Genomic DNA, 27,926 nt, shown 5'->3' with positions numbered 1-27,926 from the left:
GAGCGCCGAGTTATTCCACCAGCCGCCCTACGGGCGCGGTGCCCCACCGCGCCGGCCGAGCGATGCGCTCTGCCGCTCTGCTAAGCGGGCCTGCGCCGGCTCCGGGGGCCGCCGAGCGAGGGTGAGCGGGAATGGGAGCGGGAACGGGAATGGAAATGGGGATTGGAATGGGAGCGGGAATAAGAATGGGAACGGGAACGGGAATGGGAACGGGGATCCTGTGCCCCCTCCCCTCACAGATGGGGGGCTTTGAGCTCCGCCCTGAGGTGCTGGGCCGGAGCGGGGCCGCGGTTCCTCCCCCCACCGTGCCACCAAGTGTCAGGAATATTGACTGTCACATTTACCATGTAGAGTACTGTCACATTCACCAGGTGCAATATTGTCACATGTGCCAGTGGAATATTGTCACATGTGCCAGGTGCAATATTGGCACATTTACTATGTAGAATATTGTCACGTTTACCATGTGCAATATTGTCACATTTACCATGTGCAATATTGGCACATTTACCCCCGTGTGCCACGCCGTGCCAGTATAAGTGTATATAATTCACCTGGCATGGAGCTGAATTGAGGTCGCAGTTACCTAAAATCGCGTTTTTGTGTGTTTGTTCTTTCCCTCTAAAAGCAGCTTGGGAGTTTCCCAGGCAGCCCTTGGTTTTTACAGCTTACCCTGAAGCATCCAAAGCCAGGCTAAAGAAATTCACTGAATTAATCACTTTTCCATGGTGCAGAAGCTCTCCGTGGCTGCAGGATTCCTGAGCAGGACGGGGAATTGCAGGTGTAGCTGTGGCTGCCACGGAGATCATGGATAAATCCATCCCTTGGGACACAAGAACTAGCAGAGTATCAAGTGTTGCTTGCAGGAGCTAAGCCCAAAGCAAAATCGGGTGGTTCATCAGTGCTGTGGAATTCCTTGCTGAGTTTATTCCCACAATGGACTCGTTAAACCTTTGTGTGAACAGTTGTGGTTATCCTTATGTGCCTCCTGAAATTCCCTTGATGTCCAGTGAGGGTGAGCACCTCACTGGGATTTTCGCTTCTTCCAAAAAAATGTTGAGTTCACAACATTTTGGCCAAAAAAAAAAACAAACCCAAAACCAGTATTTTCTAAAGTTCTGGGCAGAGAGAATGACAGGAAACCAAATTAGCCATGATATTAAAAAAAACAAAAAAGCATTATGAGATTTCTCACAATGAGTTCTATACTGAGAGGGGAAATAAATCTTTATTTTATAAATCTTATTTATCTTATAAATCTTTTTTTTTCTCCTTGTGGTTTTAACACACTGATTCTTTAGTCACTGCAATTTGAGGAGGAATTCCCATTTTAAATTTGCCTTAATATGTCTCAGCTCCACCCTCCTTCATTCAGTAAAGATTAGCGTGTGTGATGTACTTTATCCAGGATAAAACTGGGCAAAAGCTCAGCATTTCCTTGTCAGAACTTGAGTTCAGGTTTCCTAGGAAAAACACAACAAATACAGAAGCTTTTCCTGCAGCCAGTGATCTTTTTGGGTTGTTCTTCCACTTCTCTTGTGCCTGTGATTTTAAACAAATGTTGATCCCAAGTTTTCTCTAGAGGCCAATAAAAACTCCAGTTACTCTAAACCTGGTGCAGCTGAGTGTCAGCTGAGCTGTTTGTTTGTTCTGAGCTTTTCTTTTTGCTGAATTTCAGGCTTGCCCAGCATGTCTCCAGTGGCAGAGAAGGACAGAGCAGTTGTTCAGCTCCTGCTTGGTGCTGGCACGTGCCCACGATGTGTCCTGAGGTTCTGCTCTGTGGGCTCACAGCTGCTCTACAGACACCCACAACAGGTCTGTCCTTTGCTGTCCTTTTTCCTGAAAGGAAAAGGACTCATGTAAAACTCTGCTTGTGCCTTTAATGGGATGGAAATTTATGGGAAAATGCAGATTTGGTAGGGGGATGAACTGAAGAATTGCAGGGCAAAGGTTGAGGATAAATCAGAGAAAGCCTCCTTGGCTTCTCTAACCCCCTGTCTTTATGCTTTGTGTCTGCTGGTGTTTGTCTTGATTGTTTTACCTTTGCTCAAGTTTAGACTCTCCACAATTCATTTTTGACATCTTCCTTCCCCACCTTTTTCCATTTTTTGTCAGTTATTTGAGGCCTGTTCATTCATTGTACCATTTTTTATCCTTTTGCATCTCTACCTGCTTTTCCTCTGAGTTGCAACAGCACAGTAACTGCTGTCTTCCCTACTGAAATCCTCTTAATGAATCCTTTTTTCTGAACTATGTCTTGTCTCTCATCCTTCCAGGAATCAGAGATGTGCAGCTAATTGTTGATTTTTGAAGGCTTCTCTCCTGATACAGAATTCTTACTCTGTGTGTTTCATTTTACCCCTACCTGTGTCTGCTCTCTCTTCTTTTTATTATAGTGACCAACTTCTTCTTTGCTCTCTCTTCTTTTTATTATAGTGGCTGACTCTGTTCCTGTTGAGTTGAAGGAATTAAATTCTAACATGATCTAAATGACAAGAAAGCATTAAATGTCTCTTTTCATGGAATAGTGTTGGGGCAAAAAATAAAAATGTTTCTGGAAGCCAGGTCTGGAAAACGTTGTCATTCTTGGGTGATAGACAAGTCTATTCAGCAATGTTTTCTCTGGAAATTTCTATTCTGAGAGAGATGCAGCTTGGAGCTGTTGAATTGTGTCTTAAAGGTGTATTTGGGCATAAATTCCCTGTTGTTAATGACATCCACTGAGCCTCAAGTGGAGCAAACACAATTGCACTGCCCTGTGGGATGGTGTGTGTTAAAGAGGAGCAAAAACCAGGCTGTGTTTCCTCTGTTTGTGCCAGGATCTGCTGAAGGATCTGCAGGAATTCCTGAGGAACAGCCAGGAACAGGAGGGCACAGAGTGTTTGGATGTGTCTGACCCCCCTTGTAAGAGACTCAGGCTGGAGCACCAGGAGGAAGGTGCTGCTGAGCTGAACCACAACGGGGCCACCCCGCAGCTCCCCCCAGCTGGGGACACTGGGAGTGCTGGGAATGCTGGGAATGCTGCCCTGGACAGCTCTGCTGGGAGGGTCTGCAACGTGTGTTTGGGAATTCTCCAGGAGTTCTGTGAGCCTGACTTTGTTAAAAAGGTACATTTTTCACCTTTTGGGGTACTTTTGTGGAGTTTCTTTATGCTGGGGCCTACAGGACAGAGCTGGTGACTGAAAACACCGAATAGTTTTTTTGTTGTTTCTTCAAAATAAATGTTTTCTCTTTTCTTTTGGAAAGAAAGAGACCAGACAACAAACCAAAACATTTGCCTGTTTTGAAGATTTGAAATGTAGATGGCAGAATCCTGCTCCACCCTGCTCCTGGGCAGGGTTTGCACACCCAGCAGTGCAGCTGGGAAGTTGCATCTGTGGTGGTGGCACCAAATTTTGCCCAGGATTTGTCACAAATGCACTTTTTTTATTATAAAATAGCAGTGCAGGTGCAATGGGATGACTGCAGGGAGCACACTTTCCCAAGGAAAGGACCAACAGCCACGTGGTTACATGGATTTAGGAGGTGACCTGAGGTTCAGCTGCTTTCAGGGAAAACCTCTGAGGAACTCTTCACTTTTTATGTGACAGGAAAATGAGGACTCATCAAATGCTGCTCTCTGCACCACATGTTTCTAATAACAGCATGAACCTGACTTCATGAAGTACCACAGGGCAAGAAAATGTTTTGGTGATGCAGCACATTGTGGATAATAGAGAAAATGTGAGTTAGGAGAGAATGTGGGCACAGAGCCCTGCAAATGCCATCTCTGAGCAGTTGTACTGCTCATGTGAGCAATATCAGCTGGATATTTCCAGCTGAAATATCTTCTAGAAAACTCACACTGGCACCTGAGATATTTAACAGAGTTTTGATTGAAAAGGATTTGATTTAATAGCAGGAATGTATCAAAAATGGGACTAGACAGAAAGCACAATACATAGTTTCTGTTGCTGCAGGATGTAATTGTTTCTTTTTTGTTTCCATGGGCAGGATCTGTATCTTTTTACAGAATCCACTGCTGAGATTTGTTTCAGAGCTACTCTGAATGGAAAATCTGACAGCACTGGTTAAGGCACCACAAAACCTACTTATTTATACGGAAATTTCCTTCTCTGAGATGCTGGTTCCACCTAAAATTTCAATATGCAATTGGTCCTGGCCTTAAAAGAGTGAGTTTGGTTGTTTCATAGCACCAAGGATGGTGGTGACTAGTAACTTTGTTTAACAGGACAGAAAAGCTTGTATTTCAAGAAGTTGTTAGCGATTACTTTGGTTTGTATGATTAGCATCTCTCTGAGACTGTTATAACATCAATTCACAGTGATTATTCTAGAACAAAAATTACCAGCTGAGTCCCATTGCTGTGGTTTCACACTAAACTCTTTCTCTTGCAGGTGTGCCAAAAAGTGCATTCTGCTGACTACCAGTTCACCAGTTTTGTATTTTCTGTGTCACTTCCCCCACAGCTGTCTGTCAGGGAGGTAAGTAACTTAAATAACAACTTAAATAATTAAATATATATTTAAGAAAGTAACTGTGGAGTGCGTGAGCTGGAGGTGGTTTGCTTTTTAATTGTTATTGTTTAAAAAAAAAAAACCCAAAGCCCATGCTGGAGGTGAAGTATGCTCTCCCCTTCCTTCTGGGTGAGCATTATTGTAATTAATAAAGGGCCTGAGTCACTTCAGCTTTCAGTTAGGCCAGGAGTCACCTTCCCTCTGAAGACCTAAAGGAGTTTGTTAAAACCCTCAGGTGCAGATGCCAGCCCTGCTTTGTGGATCTTCTCAGAGCTGCCCAGCTGGTCCCTTTCCAGGGATAAAGGGTAATTGGTAGTGCAAAATGCAAATGAAGGAATTTGAGGATGAACTCTTGAAGTGTTCAGCATTTTAAATGATGGGAAAATACACTTAGTTGTGAGATATTTTGCAATCTTGCTCTGCTTTCTAATATAAAATAAAATACAAGTACTGTTCTGAAAGTGATGTAAAAGTGGTGTTAAAGGGCAGCACGTAAATCTCTGCAGGGGATGCCTGCAGTGGTTGAGATGCTGCAGTGTAGAAGGCAGAAAGAAGTGAAGATGGAGTTGGATTTCTGTGTAGAGCTGTGGTGAGGTCTCTTCTGCTCCCACACAGTTTGGTGAATAATCTGCTGCCCGTGTGGTGCTGATTTGTGCTCTTAGCAAGTGCCACTGTCACAGCTATCAAATATTCCACTCCTAAATCCTCTGCAACATAAGATTCTCTGCTTCCCATCCTAAATTTGGCACAGCTGGTGTGTTTGCTTTGTCCTTCCTGAACCTCCCTGATTCCCACTTTGGGCTTTGATGCCTCCAAAAGGTGAGGTCTGTCAAAAAGCACTTCCAGGCCAGGTGAGCATCGGGATGCCTGTGGTGCTGTGGCAAACCCCCGAAGTTAGGTCAGGCTTTAGTGAGTCTGAGTGCAGCTTTAAGCCCGGCTGAGCTGAGGTGCTGCAGCAGCTGATGTTTGCAGGAAGCCTCGGCAGAGGGTGGTGTTGCATTGCAGTTCTGGGGACAGCAGGGGAGTCAGAGCTGTTCTGTGGCCCACACAGCAATAGATGGAGAGAAATGAGTGAGTAGGAGCTCCAAAACTGGCTCTGTTCCCTTTGGAAGCACTTTTAGTTCAGGTAGGAGAAGGTTTGGATTAAGAAGTTCCTGCTGTCCCTTCTGCTCCATCCCTCCACTCTTGTCAAATGCTCAAGCATCATGTTTGCTCCAGCTGCAGGGCTGAAAAGGGGTGATGGAGGAGGAAGAAAAGGGGTGATGATGGAAAAAGAATTTTAAAAATCATGGAGCTTGTTTACCTCCTTTCTAAGTTTATCACTCAAAAATAAATAGGTGAGAAGCTGTTTTACAGCCACAGAAAAGCAGCAACACACAGTATGTGAAAATGTCTGAAAATGTCAAAATCAGGTATCAGAATATCTCATCATGCTTTGTGCTGAAAAGAGGCTGTTTGTTAAATTCTGCTTTTAATTCTTTGACCTGCTGTGTACAAGAACATGTGGAATCCTGTCATCAAAAGCACCCAAAGGCAGCCTCTCTCCCACTGCCCTCTGGTGTGACACACAGATTTTCTCCATCATCTTTTTTAACAAAAATAAAATCAGAAACTGCCTCTGAGTGTTACCTTCATCCCATTTAATTATGACACTTGTCATCCTGCCAAGTGTAAAAGGTACAAGGGGAGCTGGAGAGGAGCAGGACATAAAATCTGCATTTGCATAGTATTTGTGTCTGGGATGCAACGAAGCAATTGCCTCTTCCACAGCAGATTTGATTGAAATAAATCATAAATCCAGGAGTCCCAGGTTCCTGTCAGACAGCTCTATTAGGATGTGAGGTGAGGGGTGCCCTTCAGAAGGGTGGCAGATCACTCCTGATCCATCATCCTGTGCCTGCTGCAAGGACATTGATGCAAATAACATCTGCACTCATGGCTCCCTGCAGGGCTGCTGGGCCTCATCCTGGAATTCCCCATCTCCAGGCTCTTTGCTGAGGCACTGGAGCAATGCTGGGGCTGGGATTGCACCTGGGGTTTCAGCTGTGCTCCCTCAGACAGCACCAGAATCCCATCCTGCAGCTCCTGATCAATAAGTGCCTTGTGTGCCACTGATGTGTTTGCTGCTGAGCATTGCCCTGCAGGCTTCAGCTCTGTAATGAGCATTTCTCATTTTCAAACCTCCTCACAAACATGAAATAATTAGGAAGGAGAGGGATCCGATCCCCTGCTCCGTGTTCAGCTGGGAGGGAGGGCAGGGGTTTGGCTGCCTTGGTGGTTGGATGTAATTTGGAATTTGGGATCTTTTTGGCTTCTGTGCTTGCAGTACCCTCATCTATTGTTTCCCCTTAATTGGAGGGGAAAAGTAATTTCTTTAATTCTCTTTCAACTTGGAAGTCAAGAGAGAGAGGAGATGAAATTTGACCTGTGCTCTCATTTTAGCATAGCTACTCCCATGCAGAAGTTTTGTCTATTTTGTAGTTTTATCCCAAGAAAACAGGGAAGAGGAGTGTGATGAGCCTCCCCTGAGTCCCAAACATCCCAAACTTGCAAGTGCTCTAAATCAAGGCATGAGAGAGGTTTCTCTGTAAATTGGCATTTGTCAAATGCAGCTTGCTAGGCCCAGCTCTGTGGTTGTCACATCCTGTAGTTCAGAGCTACGTTCAAGGAATTTCAATTGAAGCTATTTTTATTTATGATTTTATCTGGGTTATTATGCAAACAGGATTACAGTGTGCTTCAAGTGAAGCAGCCTTACTCATGCTGTCTTCAAATGCAGGACAATGAATCACAGTGGATTTGAGCAAACAGCATTTCATCACTGCAACTGCAATTGTTTTGTTCAGCACTGTGAGGGTTTGTGTATCGTGGATTTAACAAAGTTTGTGTCCTCCCTCTTAATTCCCAGCACTGTTTTTAGGGTTCCCTCATTATTTTAGGTGCACCAAATGAAGGATGAAAGACTTATTTTGTTGATTGAGTTCCTTATCAGCATGAAAAGGGATCTCTGATGTGGTTCCTTCTGATATCCATGTGATCCTGAAGTTTGAGAGCTGTTTCCAAACCTCTTCCTCAGAATTATTTCCTTGACTATGCACAGTGATTCTCTCAGCAGAGTTTGGGGGAGGTTATTCTTTAAATACATGAGAAATAAAAGGTGGGGAAGGGGTTTAAAGGCCTGCAGCCTACAGACTGAAAACTCTTTCATTGTGGTGGATTCAAATCAAACAATTTGATTTTTGGAGTTTGTCTCCAGTGAGGAGGGTGACACAGGCTGAATTATTTAAGTCCTTTCCTGCCAGTCCTAGTGTATTTTTTAGTAGAGGAGAACTGAAACTGTTGTAGTTCTTCATTGTAGGAAGTTCTGAGGGGAGTTTTTCTCTTTTTACTAATTGTTAGTGAACTCGAGCATTTGTACTGAAAGTTCCCTCTGATTTCTAGAATTATTCCTTCTGTTTCTCCCCTTTTCCAAATTTAGCCTATTCACCTAAACTGTGTTGGGTGCAATTCTGTGATCACCAAGTAAGACCAAGTATATTTTAATTCCATTTTTTTATATTGGATGATAGCTGAATTTGGGGGTTTATTTATGCCAATCAGCTTTTATATCCCACTCATTTAGACACTTGTTTTTTTATTTTTACATGGAAGATAACTGATGACTTAGAGTATTTTTGTAGTTACAATATTAATAGCAAGTTTCAGTGTTCAATGATGCCTCTTTTTTTAACCCAGATAGGATTTGATGTGAAGAACAAAGTGATGTCTTAGAAATAGGATTTGATGTGAAGAGCAAAGTGATGTCTTAGAAATAAAAACTCACAGCAATCCCATCTTTCCACTTCTGAAGCAAAACTAAATTCCTGATACTTTTTTTCTGTCAGGAATTTAAAAAAAAACCCTTTGCAAAGAGTCTCTCAAATTGTTGGCAGTTCTGAATTTCACTTGCTTTTGTTTTTTCCTCTCTTTTCCCTGGGCATGGCTGGTGACCTGCAGCGTGCTGCTTGGCTGGGGGTGAAGCAGCAGATGAGGTGAGCCATTGCTCTTGCTGTCTGTCTGTCTGTCTGTCTGACAAAGCTCTTCATACAGACACCATTTCTCTACATTAATGCTGATTTATAGTCCCATTTACCTGATGCCTACAAAGAATAAGGTGGCAGCTGGGTTTTGTGTTTTGGTTTTTCTTTTTTACCTGGTTTGACCTCAGTTGGGGTTTCTTAACTCTTTGCTCTCTAAGCTCCCAAACAAGGGGTTTGAAATGCATCTCTCCCTTCCTCAGCTTTTCTCTGGGCAGCCTCTGGAAAGACTTTTGCAACTTCTGATCTCCCAGCAAGCTCTGGCATCAGTTTCCTCAGTGCACAGAAAATCAAATAATCCATTTTACTTGGCAGTAGCTACTTAAGTTCCTCCTGCAATATTGTATGTCATGTATCTATTTCTGACAGACCCCTGTGCAAGTTATTATTTCTTTGTGATTCAGAAATCTGGGCCTTCCCTTGGCTAAGGATGACATTGTTCAGCTGAAGGAAGCTTACAAGTGGATTATTCATCCCCAGCTGGCAGAAGAGTTGGGTGTTCCTGCTGATGGAAAGGTTTTGTATAAATAACAACACTTTTGTTTCTTCATTCTTTTTTCATATGGGGGTGTGTGTGTGTGTATTTATGCACTTATGCGCATGGTGAGGAAATAAAAATTTATCCTTTTCCTTATTAAGAGAGAAACGAGTGCCTTGTAAATTCAGGGGGGAAGTTCTTTTACCAGAGCTCTCCAAAGGGGAGTCCTGAGAGCCCAATGTTCATTTTTGTACACACAGATCTTTGCATCTTCTGAAAGCACCACAGGCCTGTGCTAAATCTCTTGTGCCATCTCCTTTTGTTAGACTTTTCCAGTTGTCTCCTTTCCAGGATCCCTGTTTTGCAGAGGCTGAGGAATGCTCCCACATTCCTTCCCTGCTCTGCTGTCACTGCCAGCACTTGTTCAGGTTCTGTGGATAAAATAAATGTCTGAAATGTACTGAGAGAGCAAAGACTGGTCCTTGTTCACTCTAATGAACACTAGAAATGGGCTTGTTGGGACCTGCACTATCCAAAGTAGGCAGTGGAAATGTTTTTTTTTTCAAACTGTTTCCAACTTGCAGATTCTGATTAATATCCTTAAAATCTTTCTGAGAGGCACTGACTGAACATGGCAATCAGGTGCTGCTAAATTCAGCAGCACCTTGAAATGCCTTGAGTGTAAATTTTCTGCACTGTGGCTGGCTGTAGGTTTCACTTGTCACCAGCCATAGCACTGACCCCAGGACTAGATTCACTTAGTCTTTATGTTGATTTCTCAGCTTCCATAATAATTACAGGCTGTGTTTTCCCAGGAATGCTAATTGAAAGCATCCCTTTTGTCTCAGTGAAGAAAACCCCACTCAGTCACTCTGAAGGTGATCCAGGAAGAACCAAACTCCTCACACACAGAGTTAGCACAAGCTCCTCACCACTCAGGCAGGAGCCACCCCAGCCATCCCTGTACCACTAAAGTTGTTTGGTTTTTTTGTGCCCTTTATCTACAAGGCCCTTGAATATTAGCCAATCTTTTCAATGGCCCTCCTGAGGTGTTCTGCTATCTGAGCAACACAAGTAATGAGTGTTGTTTGCCCAGGGCCAGAGAGGGAATTGGGGCAGGAATTGAGATTGTTCCTGGGCTGGCTGTCAGTCCTCCAGGATGTGTTGCCTTGCTGTGCCCCAAGGCCATGCAGACACTGCAAAGAACCCCTGGCAGAATTCATAGTGGTGATCCTGCAGGGTTTTTATCTCTATTGCCCTCCTGGGAGGGCTCTGGGGTGTGTAATAGGCTCTGAGCCCTGCGTCTGCCTCAGCCTGCACAGGATGGCACCAGGGCAGGGCACTCGTGCCTCTGAAGGGCTCTCATGTCATCCTTGGTGGCTTCAGCAAGGCAAAAGCTGCTCTGGCACACCTTGTCATGTCTTTGAACATAAATGGATGGGTTATGCTCTCTTTTGTCTCTGCTCTTTTCCTACAACTGCAATGAGGGTGCTTGAGAATGTCCTCCCTTACCTCCTCCGTGCTCTTTTTTCTCTTTTTTAATTTAGAGTTTGTTTGAAGTTAGTGTGGTCTTTGCTCACCCAGAAACCGACGAGGAGTGCCATTTCCTGTAAGTTTCTACATGTAACAAAAGATCTTTATCTAAATGTTGTGCAATATTTTTGGTTTGATTTGTTACACAGGACAATATGCAGTGTTTGTAAACTAGAGTGTGGCCTGCATCTAGATTTCCTCATGTCCACGAGAACTTGCAGAGCTTGAAGTTAAACTATCTCTGGTTAATTCTGCTAATAAAAAAAATAATCTGAAATTCTGATTTGAACTGGAAGGGGAGCATTCAGATAAGTTCTTCAATTTCAGCCCTCCTCAAAGTCATTCCCTGTATAACTTTTTAAACTGTGAACAATGTAATTGCAGGTGGGGGAATCTTTTGAGGTCATACCTAAGTTTTCCTGCTCCTGTAGGACACATGGACAGGAGGAAAGGCTTTGAAGTGAGTTAATCCAGCTTAGCTGGTTGATGAAAACAGACAGAAATTCCCTGGCCACTGCACAGAGCCCTGGCCTGGCCCAGCAGGGCACTGCTGTACACAAAGCAGCAAAACAGTTCTGTGAATTTAGCTGCCATTTCATCTGATTTCTTAAAATCTAGCTGTAGTATATTCTGGAAAATTAGGGTCACTCTTCCTGTTTGTTGATGCTTCCTGGAAAACCTAAAGTTTCACTCAGTTAATTTGCACCTCCTGCAAGTGAAATCTCAGCATGGAAGGAAGCAGAGACGTCTCTGTTGAAATGTGAATTCATTTCTTGAGACCACAGATTTCTCTTGCAGCCTTTATTTATCTCTTGTTTTCTCTTCTGGCCATGTGTGATCTTTGAGTGCTCAATCCACCACCTTCTTGGTTTTCCACAGATGCATCTTTTGTTTGTCCTGAGGTGGGGATGAGGGAGTGGAAGTTTGGAAGGGAGCAGTATTAGGAACAATTATTACCAGTGTTTGCTGAACATCTTTCCTTTCCAGCTTCTTCAAGACTGGGCAAAAGGGGGAGAAAATTTTACTGTTCTAAATAATGATTGCTGCAATCCTGTAAAGAACTGAAGTGTTTGTCCATCCTGCACCTTTTTGTTCTAATTTATTTATTTTTACTTCTTTCCTCTGAAATCTCTTCACTGGTATTTTCTGCTCATCCTTCCACCTTTTTTTTCTGGCATTTCAGGAATTTTGCTGTTGAGCATGTTATGGTGCCAGTGTGAGTGCTCCAAGCAGAGCAGCTGTAGAGGTGAAAGCTGTAAGGAAGTTCCATTCCATTTTGCAATTACTCAGGTTATTCCATGTGACCTGACAATATCCCTTTATTCGCCTCCTCTTTGTAGCTCACTTAAACAGCAATTAAGGCTTGAGACACTTTCTGAAGTGCAGCACATCACCTGATTTAATTACACAGCAGTTCCTGAGGTGCCAGGGCATTCTGCCTGTGGGAGTGGCTGGCTCTGGGCACATTCTGAGGCAGGGCTTTGGTTTGCAGGGAAATATGGTGAATTTGGGAATTATCACAGTAGTTTGACAGTCATGGTTTCTGTGGAATAAAGTAGGGCTTTGTCTCAACCTGGAGAACTCCAGGTGTGCTTTGGGAGTGGATATTTCCACTGCAGTTTCTCACCTGTTCTTGCACAGTTGTGTGGAGGTGGGTGTGCTAAAGGACCCATGGTGTGACAGGGAAGATTGAATTGGCTCTTGTCACTTCATATTTAAGGGTAAGGTGGCACTGAAATTTTGGAAGAGGGAGTTTGCATTGCTTTGGGTCACAGACTGTTTGTATAGAAACAGCAAAACCTGCTTCCTTAGAGTCTGAGGGAGTCACAGAGGTGCTGAAAAGCACCAGCAAGACATGGTAACTTGGGTTGGAGGTCAGAAATATCTCTGCCTGCATACACAGAAATCCACAAGTCATCTCTGCCTGCATACACAGAAATCCAGAAATCAGCTCTGCCTGCATACACAGAAATGCACTAATAGGAACAGCAGCTTCCTCTACACTGCTCAGAAAAAGGGTTTGTTTCACTGACTGGGCTTTCACTTTCGTGAAACAGCCAAGTTTCCTTTCAAACAGGCACAGCACAGCTCGTGGTGAGCACCTGGTTTACTTTTTCAGTGGGAAATTGAATTTTCCTCTCCAGAAGGGACACTTTGAATCTCAGGTTTGTGGTGGGTGTTGTCTGAGAGAGGCAAGTAAAGATTTCAGGGTGTCAGTGGATCTTGTCTAGAACTTAAAATATTACTCATGACCTTTATTGAGAAGGATTGGAAAGGACTGAAAGCTACATTTGTGTGCTTTTCCATCCCATCTCAAATCTGAGACATGGTGCTGGTCAGAGCAGAGCTTTGTCCATGATTTCCCTGGATCAAGCAATGCACATCCTGCACCATTTTTAGGATAAAGGGAATTAGAAACTTTGAGCTAAGCTGTGGAATGAGACACTGGATGTATGTGTACAAAACCATTTACGTGCTGTGCTTGTGAGTCTGTCTGTTTCTTTCTCTGTAAGAGGAGCAGCTGATTTTCATTTCTGTGTTTAGAGCCACAGCCTGCCCAGACTGTTTCAAACCAGCAAAGAACAAACAGGTAAGATCTCATCATTGTATTTCTGCTCTGGCATTCAGAATTTCACAGCAGTAGCCTACAGCTTACCTGGGTATTCAGTCAGTGCTCAGTGTCTGCTTTCCCTTCATCAAAAAGCTCTCTGGTTTCCAATTGTGTGAAAATAAAGTTGTGTTCTTTATTCACTTCACAGTTCTCAGCTTAGGAAAACCAGGAGCTTGGTGGTTTTGTTCAGGTTGTTCACTTTTCAGGCTGTCCAAAGGCCATCATTTTAGGAAGGTTCTCTGTAAATACCTCCCTTAAGATCTAGGCATTTGATTGTCATGCATTAAAAGTGGCATGAAAGGTGATCCTCCAGCTCTCTGTGGGTGAAGCAGTTCAGATAAGCCACGTTGTGAAGATGAGACTCAGCAGCCAGAAGGGAGATGATCACACTGCAGTTTCCATGTGCTCTGATCTCCATGAAAGCCAGCATACATGCAGGATGGTTTTATCCTGCCTGCCTCTGGAGGAGGGGGCAGAGAAAAGGGACCTTGCACTTGCTGCAGACCCTGAGCAGGCTCACAGCCACTGAAGGAAAAGGGGACACTCGAGGATGAAACACCAGCCAGAGGGAAGCTGATACAAGTGGGACAGTTGGTGTGATCAGAGGGAGAAAAGTAACTCCTGTCAGAGGCCACTGCAAGGCCTTTGATTCTCTCTGGTGAAGATCTGCCAGCGTTTGGCAGAGGCAGATCTGGCCCAGGAATTGTGCTGACTCTGCTCCACCTGACCCATAAGCAGCACTCTTTTTTTGGAGTTGTATTGTTATAACTCACTGCTTGTGCATTGCTGCCCTTGAAAAGGGGGAAATCCCACATAAGGAGCTAAAGCAGCAGGGCCTGGCTGTTAAATCCACACAGGCAACAAAATGTTGGGGAATCTAAAGAAAAATACCAGCTCTGAAGAGCTGTCAGAGGTTTGTCCTCACAAAGAAGCTGGGCTTCAAGGGCTGTGTTAATCAGAGGAGTGGTGTAAAAACTGGCTTCTGAGGGAAAATGTCTGTGCTGTCTGTGTAGATAGTTATTTAAACCTGCTGCTGCTTTATCTCTGAATTATGCTTGGAAGGAGAAAGAGCAGCTTTCCTGAAGACACCCAGGAACTCTCCAGAGCCAAGATTTGAATTGTCCCAAACAGTCACACAGGGTTTATTTATTTGTTTGTTTGTTTGTTTTTCTAAATCCCCAATCCAGTTTGCAAAAAAGACACCATTAACTTGGAAATTCAGGGGACAGCCATCAGGGCAGTCCCAGGGCTGGAGCACATGGCTGGGAGGGGAGGCTGAGGATCCTGGACTTCTTCTTTCTGTTCATGGATTTAGGATTCTGGTTTTAAACTGTTTTGGAAATTTGGACCTGGGCTCCCAGGTAATTAGTGAAAGAACTACACAGTGTAAGTTTCAGTGCTTTTTTTCTTCCTCAGGCATATCCTTTCCTTACTTTTCTTAGCTCTTGACTCATTTTTTTATTTCACTGTGCAGTCTGTTTTCACCAGAATGGCAGTTATAAAAGCCCTGGAGAGGATAAAAGAAGAGGATTTTCTCAAGTAAGTAAATACTGAAACTATTTCGTAGTATTGTGCTTTAATATAGAATTAGGGAGGGGAGGAAAAAATCCAGTGGGTGTGTAGTGGTAGAGTGGCTTTAAAAGAACTTTTGATTGTTTAAATTCTGTTGGTTTGCTGCTTAAAACATGTTTTCTTTCTGGCAATAGAAAATAACTCCTGTTCTTTTAATTAAAAGGATGATTTTGAACTTTAGAGTTTGTAAGGTAAGCTTCCCTTTACAAGAAATATTCCCATATTTCTAAAATGTTAGGAGTTGAGTTTCAAGAAAACACCAAGTGCTGTTAAATGGTTAAAAAATCACACACAGTGGGCAGCCAAAATAGGCACTTTTTACTGCTCTGGTGATGCTCCATCATGTTCTGGTAGTGATAATGCTTTACTCTGTTTTCATTTTTAATACAGGCATTTTCCATGTCCCCCAAGCTCACCAAAGAACCTCTGTGATGCTCTGGAAATCCAGTGCAATAATGGTGCAGTTTTTGTGGCTGGTAAAGTGATCCCATTCTTTGCTGCTGTCTTGTCTTGAAGGGAACTTTGTAACCCTGCTCTGAGACCCAGAGCATTCTCGCTCTTTGTTAATCCCTGTAATGAGGTGTAAGGAGCAAAGAAACAAACCCAGCTCTGTCCAAGAGTGCCTTGAAAGGGGAAGAATTATATTTGAGCTCTGCTGAAGATATTATTTTGTCAAAAGTTAGAAATTACAGATCCCCTCAGAATAATGCTTTGAGAAAGGCACCTCCACACCAGAAGCTCCCAGCAGTGCTGTTCCCTTCCCTGAGGTTTGATTTGGATTCAGAGGTTTTCACCATCTGGATTTCTCTGCTTATTATCCCATCCAAATCTGCAAATCTTAATGGGATTTATAAAAGTTGGGGTGGGACAGGTGGTGCAGCAGCAGCTCAGGCAGTGCAACATTTTGAGTTGAGATGGTTGAACTTTTCTATCCTCTGCCTGCCAGAGTATCTGCCACTCTCCTTGTCCTTTGTAGGAACAGCTTATTTAAATACATGCAAACTGATTATTGCTAAAAAGAACCCAACCTTTAATTTAAATCAAACATACTGTGCTGATAAAAATCCTGAATATAAAGAAATGGAAAATGAAAAAGTGAAAAAGTGAATGGCAGGGTAGGTGATATTCTACATAAACCATTCCTTATTTTTAATTACCGATTAGACAGTCAGATGTACATTTTGGTGAATCCAAGATACCCAGTTCCTTTTAGGCTTTTCCAAACCTACTGCTTTATTTTAAGTTGCTTTATTGGGTAGTTTTCGTCAGAATTCAACAGTATGAAGAGCAAAACAGAGGTTTTGCTTTCTGCCTGTCATTTAATACTGGTCTTTATTTATAGTTTACGTTTTGCTCCAATAAACAATCCAGGCAGGTGTTTAATTTTTGAAGACCTAAATCCAGAATAGAATTTACTGAGTACAGTCCAGATATTTTGCTTTTATAAATGAGATGGGATCTTAATTTGTAAGCACAACATTGTCCTCTTGACCTTACCTTTAGTGTTTACACCCCAACCTTTTTTAAGGATTTTGGGGCTATCAAACCAAAAAACACCTTCTGTTTTTTTAAACCTACTCTTGTTCAGTTCAAACGTTAAAATTATTAGAATGGGGAGCTGAGAGGAAAAAAAAAAATCAAATCTAATTCTCTCCTTTTTCTGGTTTATGGAAAGAGAATTTAGCAGTGTGAGGCTCCAGTGTGATGAGTCACCCTACTTTCATTATTTACCCCAGTAAAACAACTGTGTTACTCAGTTTCCCCATTTGTTTGTGTGGCTTTTTCTGCTGCTCAAACTGCAAAAAGGAAACATTGTTCGAGATAGGAAAATATGATAGGAAACCCCAAACCCTGAGATGTCAGAGGCCCAAAGCAATGCACAGAGCTGCTCTGAGTTCCTTTGCTTTTCTATTTGCAAGGTTTCAGGTTGAAAGCAGTTTAAGCTCCTTGGCCTTGATGAATTATTTCCTTGCTTTGGGAATATTTTCAGTTCTAATCAAACCTGTCCATAAAAAAGCTCATATTGGTCATCCACATCAGGCTTGTTCTTGTGTTACAGCCTGCCATGGAGATACCACCAAAACATCCCTGGCACCACCCAAAGATGCCAATCTCTTTACCTGGCACCTTCCCAAGACTCCTGCCATTCCTCCTCATTTATTATGAGGACTTTTCACTCCTTGCATGGTGCTCCTTGTAGAGAGCCAAAGCATTTTAGTATGGGTTTCTTTTCTTAAGCCTTGAGGCAATGGCAGAGCTGGTTTGGGTTATTTCACACAGGAGGGTGGTGCCTGGAGGCAGGGCTAGAGCCACAGGCTCTCCAAGCCCACCCTCAGTGTCCATCCTGCCCCTTCCCTGGACACAGCCATGTGTGACCCACACTTTGGTGTCATGCTCCTGCCATTAAACAATCTGGAGCTCTCAATTTATTTGCACAAAGCTCCCATGGAAGCGAAATGTGCTGGGCAAGAGTGCAGCTTTCACTCATGGCTGTGGAATGGGTTAGAAGTACCATGGTTGTCTTTTACAGGAAGATACAACAAATATTCCAGGAATTTACCTCAGACTCCCTGGATTATTGATGGGGAGAGAAAGCTGGAATCTTCAGTGGAAGAATTGATTTCAGAGCATCTGATGGCAGAATTCAAGGCAGACAGTAAGTCTTCAGGAGATCTCCTTCCATACATATTTTCCATCACTACTAGAAGATTCTTGTTAATATGAGAGTATAATGGGAAAAAATGATGTTTCTTTATCCTTCTTGTTTCCTTCCAAGTTAAAGCTTGTAAACTTTATTTAGCTGTGATCTGGGAGTAATTAGGTCCTTTCATCCTGCTAAAGTAGCTTCTCAGTGGATCTGATGGTGCAGATATGTTGGTTTCATGTGGTAGTGGTTTTGCTCAACCAGACTTCACAGTTAGTAATTCATAGAATGACTTGTACCAAGAAGGCTTTTGCCACAGGATCTGCCTGGCTTTTGAGCCCCTCATGTTTCTGGCCATTTATTTTCCTCAGTGCATAAAGTTCCGCAGGTTAAATGCTCATCCAGGGATTGTCCAGATGAAATAATCACTGCCCATCATTTGTCATCTGACAGACTGGAATTAGAGACATAGAAGGCCCAAGGAAAAGCTGCATTAAATAATAGCTTGGAAAAAACCCTGCTACTTCCTTCTCTTCTCCTCCCAGTGGATAAATTAGTCTGGTTGTAGCAGTCTCATTCAGGCCAAGGAATTGGGAGAGCTCTTCAAGAAACTTGGGAATAAATAGGAATTCCCATGGTTTGTGAAGTGCAGGCTCCAATGTACAAAGCAGATTTTGCAAACAAGTTTAGAAAGAAAGTATTTCAACTTTTAAAAGCTGTAGAGAGAGTTAAAAATGTAAAATAAAAGCTCACCTACCCTGTTCAAATCTGTTACAGGCTTTAATTTTAGTTCCTCTGGAAGAGAAGACGTGGATGTGAGGACACTAGGCAATGGTAAGGCTTGGGAAACCCCTTGTGAATCACAGAGATGAAATGGGTGTGTGGAGCTCCTCTGACAGATCCTGCTGAATGCCAAGTGTGTGACCAGGCATGCTTTGGAATTTTATCTCAGAAGTTATTCCCAAAGTCCAACAGCTTCATAAAACCAGCTGGAAACAGGAGCCCTTTTCAGTGGCCTTGGCTGCATGGGGAGGCGTAGTTAGTTAAAAGTATTTTATTTTATTTTATTCACTCCCTACTTTTCAGCCATTTATGTCAGACTGACTCCTCTCTTGTTTTCTGCTGGATCCTTCAAATTCCCTCACTGTAACTGCATGAGGGAATTGTTTTCTTTTTGAACTTGAGTCCTTTCTAAAGGTCAGCTGCTTTCCAACACACTGGAGCTGCTGTAGCCAAGGGAGGAAGGAAAGAAAAAGTAAAAATGAACAACTCTGTGTTTCAGTAGCTGTCTGATCCGTAGTGTGATTCTTGGCATGGCTTGTGCTGGGGATTGTCCTGGCCCTGAGCACAGAGTTACAACTCTGGCAACAGATGTTGAGCTGAGGGAGTGGGATTTAACATTGCCGTGCACCTGGGCATTGCTGTAGGTGACAGAAAATAAGCTAATTAGCTTTTTTTTCTTATTTTATTTTTTAATTAGCACAGACTTGTACAAGATGTCTTCTGGGAAGTCATAATTTGCACTTATTGCTGATACTGGGGTTTAGTAGCCAAAAAAAAGTCCCTTGTTTCTTCCCTCGCATCTGATGCTCCATCCCTGAGCCTGCCAGTCCTGTCCCTGTTAGTGTAGCAGCAGACAGTGTTCACACCTTGCAGCCTGGCTGTGGAAATGCAGCATTAATTTAGAACAAGGTGTTTGTGTGGTTTATTTTGTTGCCAGGACGGCCCTTTGCGATGGAGCTGGTGAATCCCCGCAGGATCCGTTTCAGCGCCCAGGAGATGAAGAGGCTGCAGCAGGTAAACCACGTGTGCAGCACGTGCTGCCTCTGCAGCCCAGCAGCTCTGCTAACTGAGTGCTCTCTTTAACTATCACAGGCAATTAATGACTCTTCAGACAAAATACAGGTTCGAGATTTGCAGCTTGTCACCAGGTCAGTGTTCATGGTCACGCGAGGGATTTCAAAGTGGCGCTCGGGGAGTTGGGAAGTGCTCTTGCTCACTGCCTTGTATAATTATGCTTCTGTTAAGTGAGTAATTAATTTCTTTTGTTTAGAGAGGCAATTGGTCGTATGAAGGAAGGTGAGGAGGAGAAGACAAAGACCTACAGTGCCTTGATATGGACAGACAAAGCGATACAGAGAGAGGACATCGCGTTTCTCGATGATATCAAGGTAGCAGGAGCTCTTGTTGCTCATTTAAACAGTACCTGTCCTGCTGCCCTAGGGAAGGGTTAAATACAGACCATCCATGGGGCTACCTCTTGCTCTGTGCTTGGTTTTTGTTCTGGTTTTGTTTTTTATCATCAGGGTTTCTCTTGCTATAGGGACTTCCATACCACCCTTCCTTCCTCCACCAGTCACTCCAGCAGGACACAGGGGTTGGCTGTCAGCAGAGACCACAAATCCTTGTGTGATGTTCACCTTCCAGGAGACCAGATCCTGGGAGAGGAGGAAATCTCCACCCCTTTGTTACCTTAGTAGTGTCCTGTGTAAGTGAAAAGAGCAGAAAAGCTCTTTTGTTCTGCTCCAAAGCCATTCTCCCACAGTTGCAGCACTCTGGAGGTGGAAATGTCTCGTCAAGAGTGCAAAGAGGCCTCAGGAAGGCTCAGCATGTGCAGGAATGAGAACTTTCTCCAGATGTTGGCCTGATGGAGAAGTGGGTTCAGTTTTTGGTGTGTTGCACCATTTGCTATAGGAGCTGCCCATGAGCTCATTCTCAAAGCCATTAAAGCATTACAGCTCAGGCAGACAAAAAACTGCTGGGAAGTTCTTCCTTCAGCTTCCCTTGCTCCTGACAAGTTGCCTTTCACACTGCTGCCTCTCCTTTGGGAAAGGGAGTTGGGAATGAACTTTTGAAAAGACTGTTCTGAGATCTAATCTCATTTAAGGTTTTCCCCCCTTACTTTTATTTCTAGGGGGTTGGCTGTAGTTTAGACAAAGCATTTTGTGGGTGGGATTTATTTTTTTCTTCTGATTGCCCTGAGGCTCTGAGCGAGCTGCTGAATCCTGGAGTCATTCCAGCAAAGGGCTATGGAGATTTCAAGGTTATTCCTCTGTATTTGTGATTCCATTAGTTTGTGTTCATGTGAGGCCTCTGAGAGGGCTGTCCTTTTCCTTTGATAAACTTGGAAAAAACCGGTCTTGCCTTGAGATTACTCGACTGATAACAGCAACTTAACTGATCTTGAGCACAAGGTAAAAGAGATTGGGACCAGTTAACACCACACACAGTTCCTACAATCCAGGCAGCCTTTCACCTTTCCTCCCTCATGTGTTTGGTCCCTCCTTGCCCCAGGAGCTGAGGCTGGAGCAGAAGACGCCGCTGCGGGTGCTGCACCGGCGGCCGCTGGCCGTGCGCTGCCGCCTCATCCACAGCATGAGCAGCGAGTACATCGACCAGCACCACTTCAGGCTGCACCTCAGGACACAGGCAGGAACGTATCCTGGCACCCTGCAACCTGCCAGGGAGGGCCCAGGCAGCTCCTGGGGGCACTGGCTGCGATAAGGGAGTGGGAGAGACGGGGGTGGGATGGTTGGGATGGATGGAGATGAGAGGTCTCTGGAGCCAGGTTGTGGAACTTGGGGTTCCAGGGCCCTGCTGGGAGCTGCCAGCCACAGCTTGAGCCCAAAAGAAGCAAAGAGAGAGCTAAAGAGAGAGAAGGCAAGAGTGTGGTACAGAGAATGAGAGAGTAAAAGAAAGGATAAGAGAGCGAAGTTCCCGTTACAATACAATAAATCTTCTGTGCTGAATATTCTAATTCTCACTAGCCAATCTAATATAAGATACAAATCCTACAGCATTTACATACAGCCTGTAAGTATCATTACATTACCACACTGTGTTACATTTTAAACCCTACAAACTCCTCTTTGGGCCCCTTCTGCCAAGCTGTAGGGTCTGCTTTGACCCTTGGAGCTGTCTGCAGGCAGAGGGTGTTGTTTCATCAAAAGGGGATCACCTTCAGCTGGCCTCACCGTTGTTTTCCAGTTGTTCAGTAACTGAGGTATCTCAAAGCTTGCTTTCATTTCAATCTCACTTATAGTTTCTATATTCTCAAAATCTTTTGCCAGACAATCATATTTATAAGCCTTTCCTGTTTCATCTTCCCCAACATAAGGGGAAGCTCCCTGCTCAGGTGGCTGTGGTGTTTGGAAACCCCTGCTCCCCACAGTGGTGTCTCTGCACAGTATTTGCTTTTAGGTCACAATAGTGCATTATTAAGTTTTCATTAAGTATGTGACAGATATAAAATTGTGCTGGTTAAAATACACTTCAGCTTTTTCTAATTTAACTGAAAACTTTTTGCCTCCAAAAATTACCTTTTCCACAATATTTCATGTACTTGAGTGCAGACTGGAGATCACAGCTATTTCCAAGTTACAGTTTTGTCCTAAAGTCACTACTCAGTTTGGAATGAAACAAAATAAAGATCAGCAGTGCAGTTTTTGGCACCAGAGTCAGAAGCCAGGAATTAGGTGCTCTACTAAAGAAAGGTATGGGCTCAACAGGATATTAACTAAGAAATTACTTAGGAGTAGAAAAAGCACTTTTTCCCCCCGTTTTGATTTCTTTGGTGTGGAATGCACCTCTCCTTAGCCAGAGTTTTCCAGCTACATTAAAGAGTTTGTGCACGGAGACTTTGGGAGAACCAAGCCCAACATTGGGTCCCTCCTGAACAGAACTGCTGACATCCTGGAGCTGGATGTAGAGGTGAGTTGGTTGCTGTTTGTCTTTCCTGGAAATTACTAAGGGAGTTGCCCCAGTTTGATGCTTTCCATGGAATTGCTCTAAGTGGATCAACATTCCTTAGCACAGGATGTATTTCCTAGTGCTACTCCCCTTTGTACATGCAGCCCAACAGAGAGTGATGCTGCCAGGTGGTAGCAAAAGGAGTTGTGATTCTCTGGGTATCTATAAAACACCAACTCTGCTGCCTTTTTTTCCCCTGTGCTTTTCTAGTCTGTTGATGTTGACTGGCCTCCAAGCCTGGCTGATTAACCCTGGAGCTGGGATGAGGAAGCAGCAGCTCCCTGGCAGCAGCTGGTGACCAGACACTGTGCAGGACCTGTTACAGCCTGGGTGCCAAGGGTGTCCCTGGAACACTGGCATCAGGGTGATCTGCCAGAGGATACCCTTGGGCACCACTTTACACACTCAGGACCAGGTATTGGTTCAATCTCAAGCCTTACTTTTATTTCTTCTGGCCATAAAAAGATTTTGGGGAGCCAATGTCTATAACCCTCCATCAAGCCAGGTTTTATTTTAAACTCTTTTTCTATTGGATACTACAGCTTTCCTTGTGTGGATGCAGGTAACACTGAGTTACCTGAAACCCACTCCCAACTTTTCCTGACACTGCTTTTTTTTTTTGTCAGTGGCAGTAGAGATAAGCAGATTTGTCTCTCAGAGTGCTTTTTAAAGGGGGAAAAAAAAGTTTTCCAAGGAAAACTTTGCACTTGAAACCAAGTTTTTCTCATTTAAAAACATTGGGGATGCTTCCTAGAAACAAGAGTTGAGGCTTCCTCAGCCCTTTGAGGAGTAGGAATTCCCCAGTGAGTCACAATGTACAAAAAGACTGGGAACTCCTGGTGGGTGATGGGAATGTAAAGAAAAACAGGAACACCGAGAATGTCAACGAGCAGGCAGAAACAGGAGGTACCACAGGGTGCTGGTATCGAGAGAGAGAGAGAGATAAAAACCTCTGATCTAGCAGCATAATACATTTCTTCTTGTACCTCACCTTGTATGGATGCCTGGAAGAGCTGAACACAGCCTAGGAACTGGAATAGGGAAGATCTGAGGTTTTCTTTGGTTATTTTAAATGTTTCCTACTAAGCACCACCAACATCTTTAGGAAGTCATTTTTTATACCAGTATCATGTTAATCCATTAGGGAGGTGCTTCCCTGAAGTACAGAAGAGTTAAACTATCAACAAGAAATTAAGGTTTGGAAGTTCAGATCTCTTTGTTAATATTTTGGGGCTAAAAAGGGTAACATTTGCCACGACAAGCCACTGTGTGGGGACAGGGAGGATCACTGGGATGTCTTCCCTTGAATTCAGTGATGCTCCATGACAGCTTGAGCTGGAGGCTCTAAAAGTGTTAATAAATACATTTTTAAGGAGCTCCTTTAAGGCTCTGCCTGTGCTGGGCTGTCAGAACTTGTGTCTGTAACATAAGTAATTCAGAAGCTCCCGTTTTTCTAACACAGAAATTTGATTCAGACAGAAATACTATTTTTGATTTTAATATTAAAGCTCTTATGAGCAACACATTCCATGAGTAGTTCTCAGATAATAATCTGCAGCCAGGAAGGAAATGTCATTAATGATAGAAAACTAAAGAAACTGAATGCAGAAAACAAAAGGGAATTTCATATCTGCGTGATTTCTTAAAACTCACAGTGAGCTAAAATACAATTTATGAATTCCATAATCTACAAGGGAAAGCAAAAATGTAAACAAGACTGTGCTCTCTGGCCACAACAGGCATGGGAAGAGCTGCTCCAAGGGGAAATGGAGCCGGGGGGGAGAGGGAAAGGGCTGCCAAGGACACACAATGCTCTTCCCTGTGCAGCCCCTGCAAGGCAGAGAGCTCCTCCCAAACTCCCAGGCTGGTTAGTTTTATGGGAAATCTGAAGTATCCAAATGGGGAGGGTGGAAGCTGATATGCAAATATCCCTGAGCTCTTGAGGCAGTTCTTGGGCAGAAATGAAACTGAGAAATGTAATCTGGGGGTCTGAACTTTGTTTCCAGTCCAGTTTTGCAACTGTCACACACTGAATATTGCAGCAATAATATTCATGTTGCACTTGGGCCTTCAGCTGATTTTTAGGAGTATTTTGGTGAGTGCTCAGACTGGGTGTTTGGTGAGAGCCAGATTCCATCTTGTATTTCCCCAGCTGGACACCTCTAATGCCTCCCCCTGCATTTTGGTTGTGCATCAGCTCAGCTGGGCCTGGAGAGAGCTGGACTGGCAGCACAGCTCAGCCAAAAGCATCTGTGCCCTGGTCCCCTCTGCCTAAAAACCAACAGCTCTGCCCCAAAACCTGCTCAGGCACATCAGCCCTCACATGCCCGAGGTTTTATAGCAACAGGGAGCAGAAAATACCCCAAAAAAGCCCAGGATAAGCAGCCCAGAACCTACCTTGTCCCTTTCCCTGCCTGCCCGTGGTGAGGGACGTCACGAAGCTGAGGAGCTGCAGAAGCTGAGCACTTTGTATAACCAGTTTCTTTTAATTACCAAACCAACTCGTTTATAAAGGAAACCAGAACTTTGAAAAAATTTAATTATACAGTAAAAACAAATTATACTACAAAGAGCTTTATAAAGTGAGCAGAGGGTTTTCTGAAGTTAGCAAAATGTTTACATTTAATATACTTAAAACTGAGAACTTCAAAAAAAAAAGAACAATAAACAACATGATTCAAACTGTCTGTGTATTTCTTTGGCCTTTCTATTGCTTAGGAGTGGAGGAGAGGTGCAGAAGTGAGGAAACACTGCTTTAAAACAGTTTTCAGTTTGTTGTGCACCTGGAGTCAGGGGAAGCAGTTTCCAATGCTCACCTGACTGATGGAACTCCAGCAGCAGCACTGGAGTGCTCCCAATGCAATGGATTCCTGCAGGGAAGGCATCCCTGCTTTCCTGAAAGCCACAGAGGGGTTCTGGAGCACCTTTCCTTGTGTACAACTCTACATCTCAAGTGGCTTGTTTGATTTGGGGGCTGGGTCGAGGACAAGTTGTTGCTTTTTTTTGTTGTTGTGCTCATAGTGCAATTTTATATCACCAAAAGGTGACAAGGGGGACCTTACCTGCCCTAAAGAGCAGCTGTGTCCCTTAGAAATACTCAGACATTTCCCTGTGTTGCTTGTAAAAAAATAAGAGCATAATAAAGTTGCCAAGGCCAGAGTGTCTTACCCAGCCAGGTACCTCCATCTGGAGGTGTCAGGAACAGCTCCTGCTCAGGCTAAGAGTGAAGACTGGGAATCAAGTGGGTGGGAAGAACTTCTGGTCCCTGATACAGAGGACAGAGGAGTGGTTTTCATTAGTACAGACTAAAATGGCTTTAAAAGTTGTTAATAGAGGTGAGGCTGCAGCAGGGCAGCCTCTGGCTTTGCCCTCCTGGGAGGGGGTGGTGCTGGGGAGGCAGGACCTGAGCCTTTTTGAAGCAGTCACTTGCATAGCAGGAAACTGCCAGGATACCTGAGGAAAGAGTGAGTAAGTGGATACTCTGGCTCCAGAAATTCCTGCCTTTCCAAATCTCACTCACATGGCAGCTGCACACACACACACACACACACATAAGCTGCAGAGCAGTATCAGCTTCATTCCTAAAGCTACAGGGGCGTGGCTTGTGAGACTGTGCAGTCTGGCTGGAGTGCAGACAAGTCCTCACTTTCTGTTCCTTGTCTTGTGCAGTGATTTCCTTTACAACACAGCTTTTACAACTATTTAAAAACTCAAACCTTCCGGTCTTTTTAAATATATCTAACAATGACATAGTCATTAAAAAAAAATTATGAGTAAATTTGCCTTCAAAGCAAACGGAGTGTGGTGACAGCGTGGAAAATCAATACACATTCTCATTTTAGGAGAAGAATATTTATAGAAAGGGAATTAAAAACCCAAATCTTTCAAGTAAGTTGAGCAGAACTCAGGTGCCATTCATTAGACAGGACTGAATTAGAGTGCTCACGTGCAGGGTTTTTTTCCTAATTACTGTACTATCAAAATTTAAATTTAATTTCTATAGCAAAAATGGCTATTTCAAAACAACTTCAACCCTGTGAAGTACTTGAAACTTTAACCCTTCTGAAGATGCCAGCTTTTACAGTCCCCAAAGGTAAGGAAGCTTTAAGTGTTAACAGTTCCCACTTCTAAAAACACATCTACAAGATACTTTAGGTACAGAAACCCCAAACCCCACTCCCACCTCCCTCTTTAGGGGCACCACTGTGGGCTGCAATAAATAACCTTTAAGTTATAACCTGAAACTTGCACGGCAACATTCTGAAAGAGAAGAAAGCAGGGACTCCAGAAGGGTAAATGACATGAAAGGCTCCTCTCCAGGCAGCAGCACCGGCGGAGCTTTCCGCAGGCAGCGCCGGCTTACGGGTGATAGCTCTGCAGGATGTTATCGAAGGGGAACGACTGGTAGAGCTCCTCGGCGTGGACACCGTCGGTGTCGTAGAAGTGCCCGTCGGGCAGGCCGCCCTGCTGGCCCAGCCGGGGCTCGCCCAGCCCCTCCGCGTCCATGAAGCCGTAGGCGGGCTCGGCCAGGCCGGGCTGCGCTGAGGGGAAGGCGGCGCCGGGCCCGGCCGGGGGCAGCTGGAGCGGGGGCTGCTGCCGCTGGCTGCCCAGCACGGCGGCGCTGAAGCGCTCCAGGCTCAGGCTGCCGCAGCCCATGTCCTCCGTGTCCATGGGCAGCCCGGAGCCGCCGGGGAGGCCCTGCTGCAGCTCGGGGCCCGGCAGCCCCGCGGTGCCCAGCCCGTTGGCGCTGCCGAAGGTCCGGAAGAAGCTCGAATCCTTCTCGTCGGGCCAGGCCAGGGCGCTGCCGTCGGGGAAGGCCGGCAGGGAGGCGCTGCCCTGCGGCTCGGTGCTGAAGCTGCTGCCGTGCTGGAGGGAGCTCAACGCCCAGAACGGGGTGTTCAGCAAGTCCTGCTTGCTCGGCCCCGCCGGCGGCTGCGAGCAGCTCGCGTACAGCTGGCTCGGGTTGGACAGGGCTCCCAGCCCCGGGGACATCGTCAGCGAGGAGGGAAACACGTTGGGTTCTATGGAGAGAATGCCGCTTTTTAGGGATTTGGGGTTTTTTGTGGTTTTTTTCCTTCAAATCACAAGCGGTAAAAGGCAAAGGAAAGACAGCAAGATTGCACGGGTGTTCCCGCTGTCTATTTGCTTCACTGCTGTCCAGGATGGACCCTGGAGTTGTAGGCAGCAGCAAGAGAGCTGCTTACTGTCACAAACATCCTTTCCTTAGGATTTTTCCTCCTGAGAAGCTCAGAGGCCTCAGGAACAAAATGCAAACATTGATTATCTGCTGCTGTGAGATGCAACAGGTACATCTGTGATTGGTCTCATGTGGTTGTTTCTAATTAATGGCCAATCACAGTCAGCTGGCTCAGACAGAGAGTCCAAGCCACAAGCCTTTGTTATCATTCTTTGCTATTCTATTCTTAGCTAGCCTTCTGATGAAATCCTTTCTTCTATTCTTTTAGTATAGTTTTAATATAATATGTATCATAAAATAATCAAGCCGTCTGAGACATGGAGTCAGATCCTCATCTCTTCCCTCATCCTCAGACCCCTGTGACCATGGTCACAGCTTACCTCACCCCCCTATGGCCCATACGGAGGGTGACACAAAGAACTGATAGCTTGAAGTCTGTACAGTCAGAAGCATCGCTGTCTTACAGGAGCAAACCCTCAAGAGATTAGAATTTCAAGCAAAGAGAGGGCACTATCTGCTTAAAGCACTGTCAGACTGCAGGCAAAAACC

The 27,926-nt window shown here is 44.4% G+C and overlaps 2 protein-coding genes across 2 annotated transcripts in view; one reads left to right on the top strand and one right to left on the bottom strand.

The window, feature by feature from the left end:
- Positions 1-99: 99 nt before the first annotated feature.
- Positions 100-24,841, top strand: PUS10 (pseudouridine synthase 10). Its single transcript, XM_063152786.1, has 18 exons — positions 100-121; positions 1,679-1,815; positions 2,820-3,107; positions 4,398-4,484; positions 8,514-8,548; positions 8,998-9,109; positions 10,619-10,680; positions 13,149-13,194; positions 14,690-14,754; positions 15,178-15,263; positions 17,318-17,443; positions 18,209-18,265; positions 19,152-19,228; positions 19,307-19,362; positions 19,485-19,602; positions 20,726-20,868; positions 22,042-22,141; positions 22,391-24,841. The coding sequence occupies exons 2-18, from the start codon at positions 1,690-1,692 to the stop codon at positions 22,427-22,429; spliced, it is 1,623 nt and encodes a 540-aa protein (XP_063008856.1). The 5' UTR covers positions 100-121; positions 1,679-1,689; the 3' UTR covers positions 22,430-24,841.
- Positions 24,640-27,926, bottom strand: part of REL (REL proto-oncogene, NF-kB subunit) — a 29,358-nt gene continuing 26,071 nt past the window's right edge. Inside the window, exon 10 of the mRNA XM_063152785.1 lies at positions 24,640-27,201. Within this exon, the coding sequence (XP_063008855.1) occupies positions 26,540-27,201 (662 nt within the window). The 3' untranslated portion in view covers positions 24,640-26,539. The remainder of the gene's footprint in view (positions 27,202-27,926) is intronic.

Source organism: Melospiza melodia, chromosome 3 (genome assembly GCF_035770615.1).
Source record: "Melospiza melodia melodia isolate bMelMel2 chromosome 3, bMelMel2.pri, whole genome shotgun sequence".
Classification (NCBI taxonomy): domain Eukaryota; kingdom Metazoa; phylum Chordata; class Aves; order Passeriformes; family Passerellidae; genus Melospiza; species Melospiza melodia.
This window is presented reverse-complemented; position numbering and strand designations above follow the sequence as displayed.

Excerpts from the sequence above, each read along its gene's own strand:
- PUS10 (XM_063152786.1), top strand. The coding sequence starts at position 1,690 with ATGTCTCCAGTGGCAGAGAAGGACAGAGCAGTTGTTCAGCTCCTGCTT. Across the intron at positions 10,681-13,148 it reads GACGAGGAGTGCCATTTCCT|AGCCACAGCCTGCCCAGACT; the intron begins GTAAGTTTCTAC and ends TTCTGTGTTTAG. Across the intron at positions 18,266-19,151 it reads TGTGAGGACACTAGGCAATG|GACGGCCCTTTGCGATGGAG; the intron begins GTAAGGCTTGGG and ends TTTTGTTGCCAG.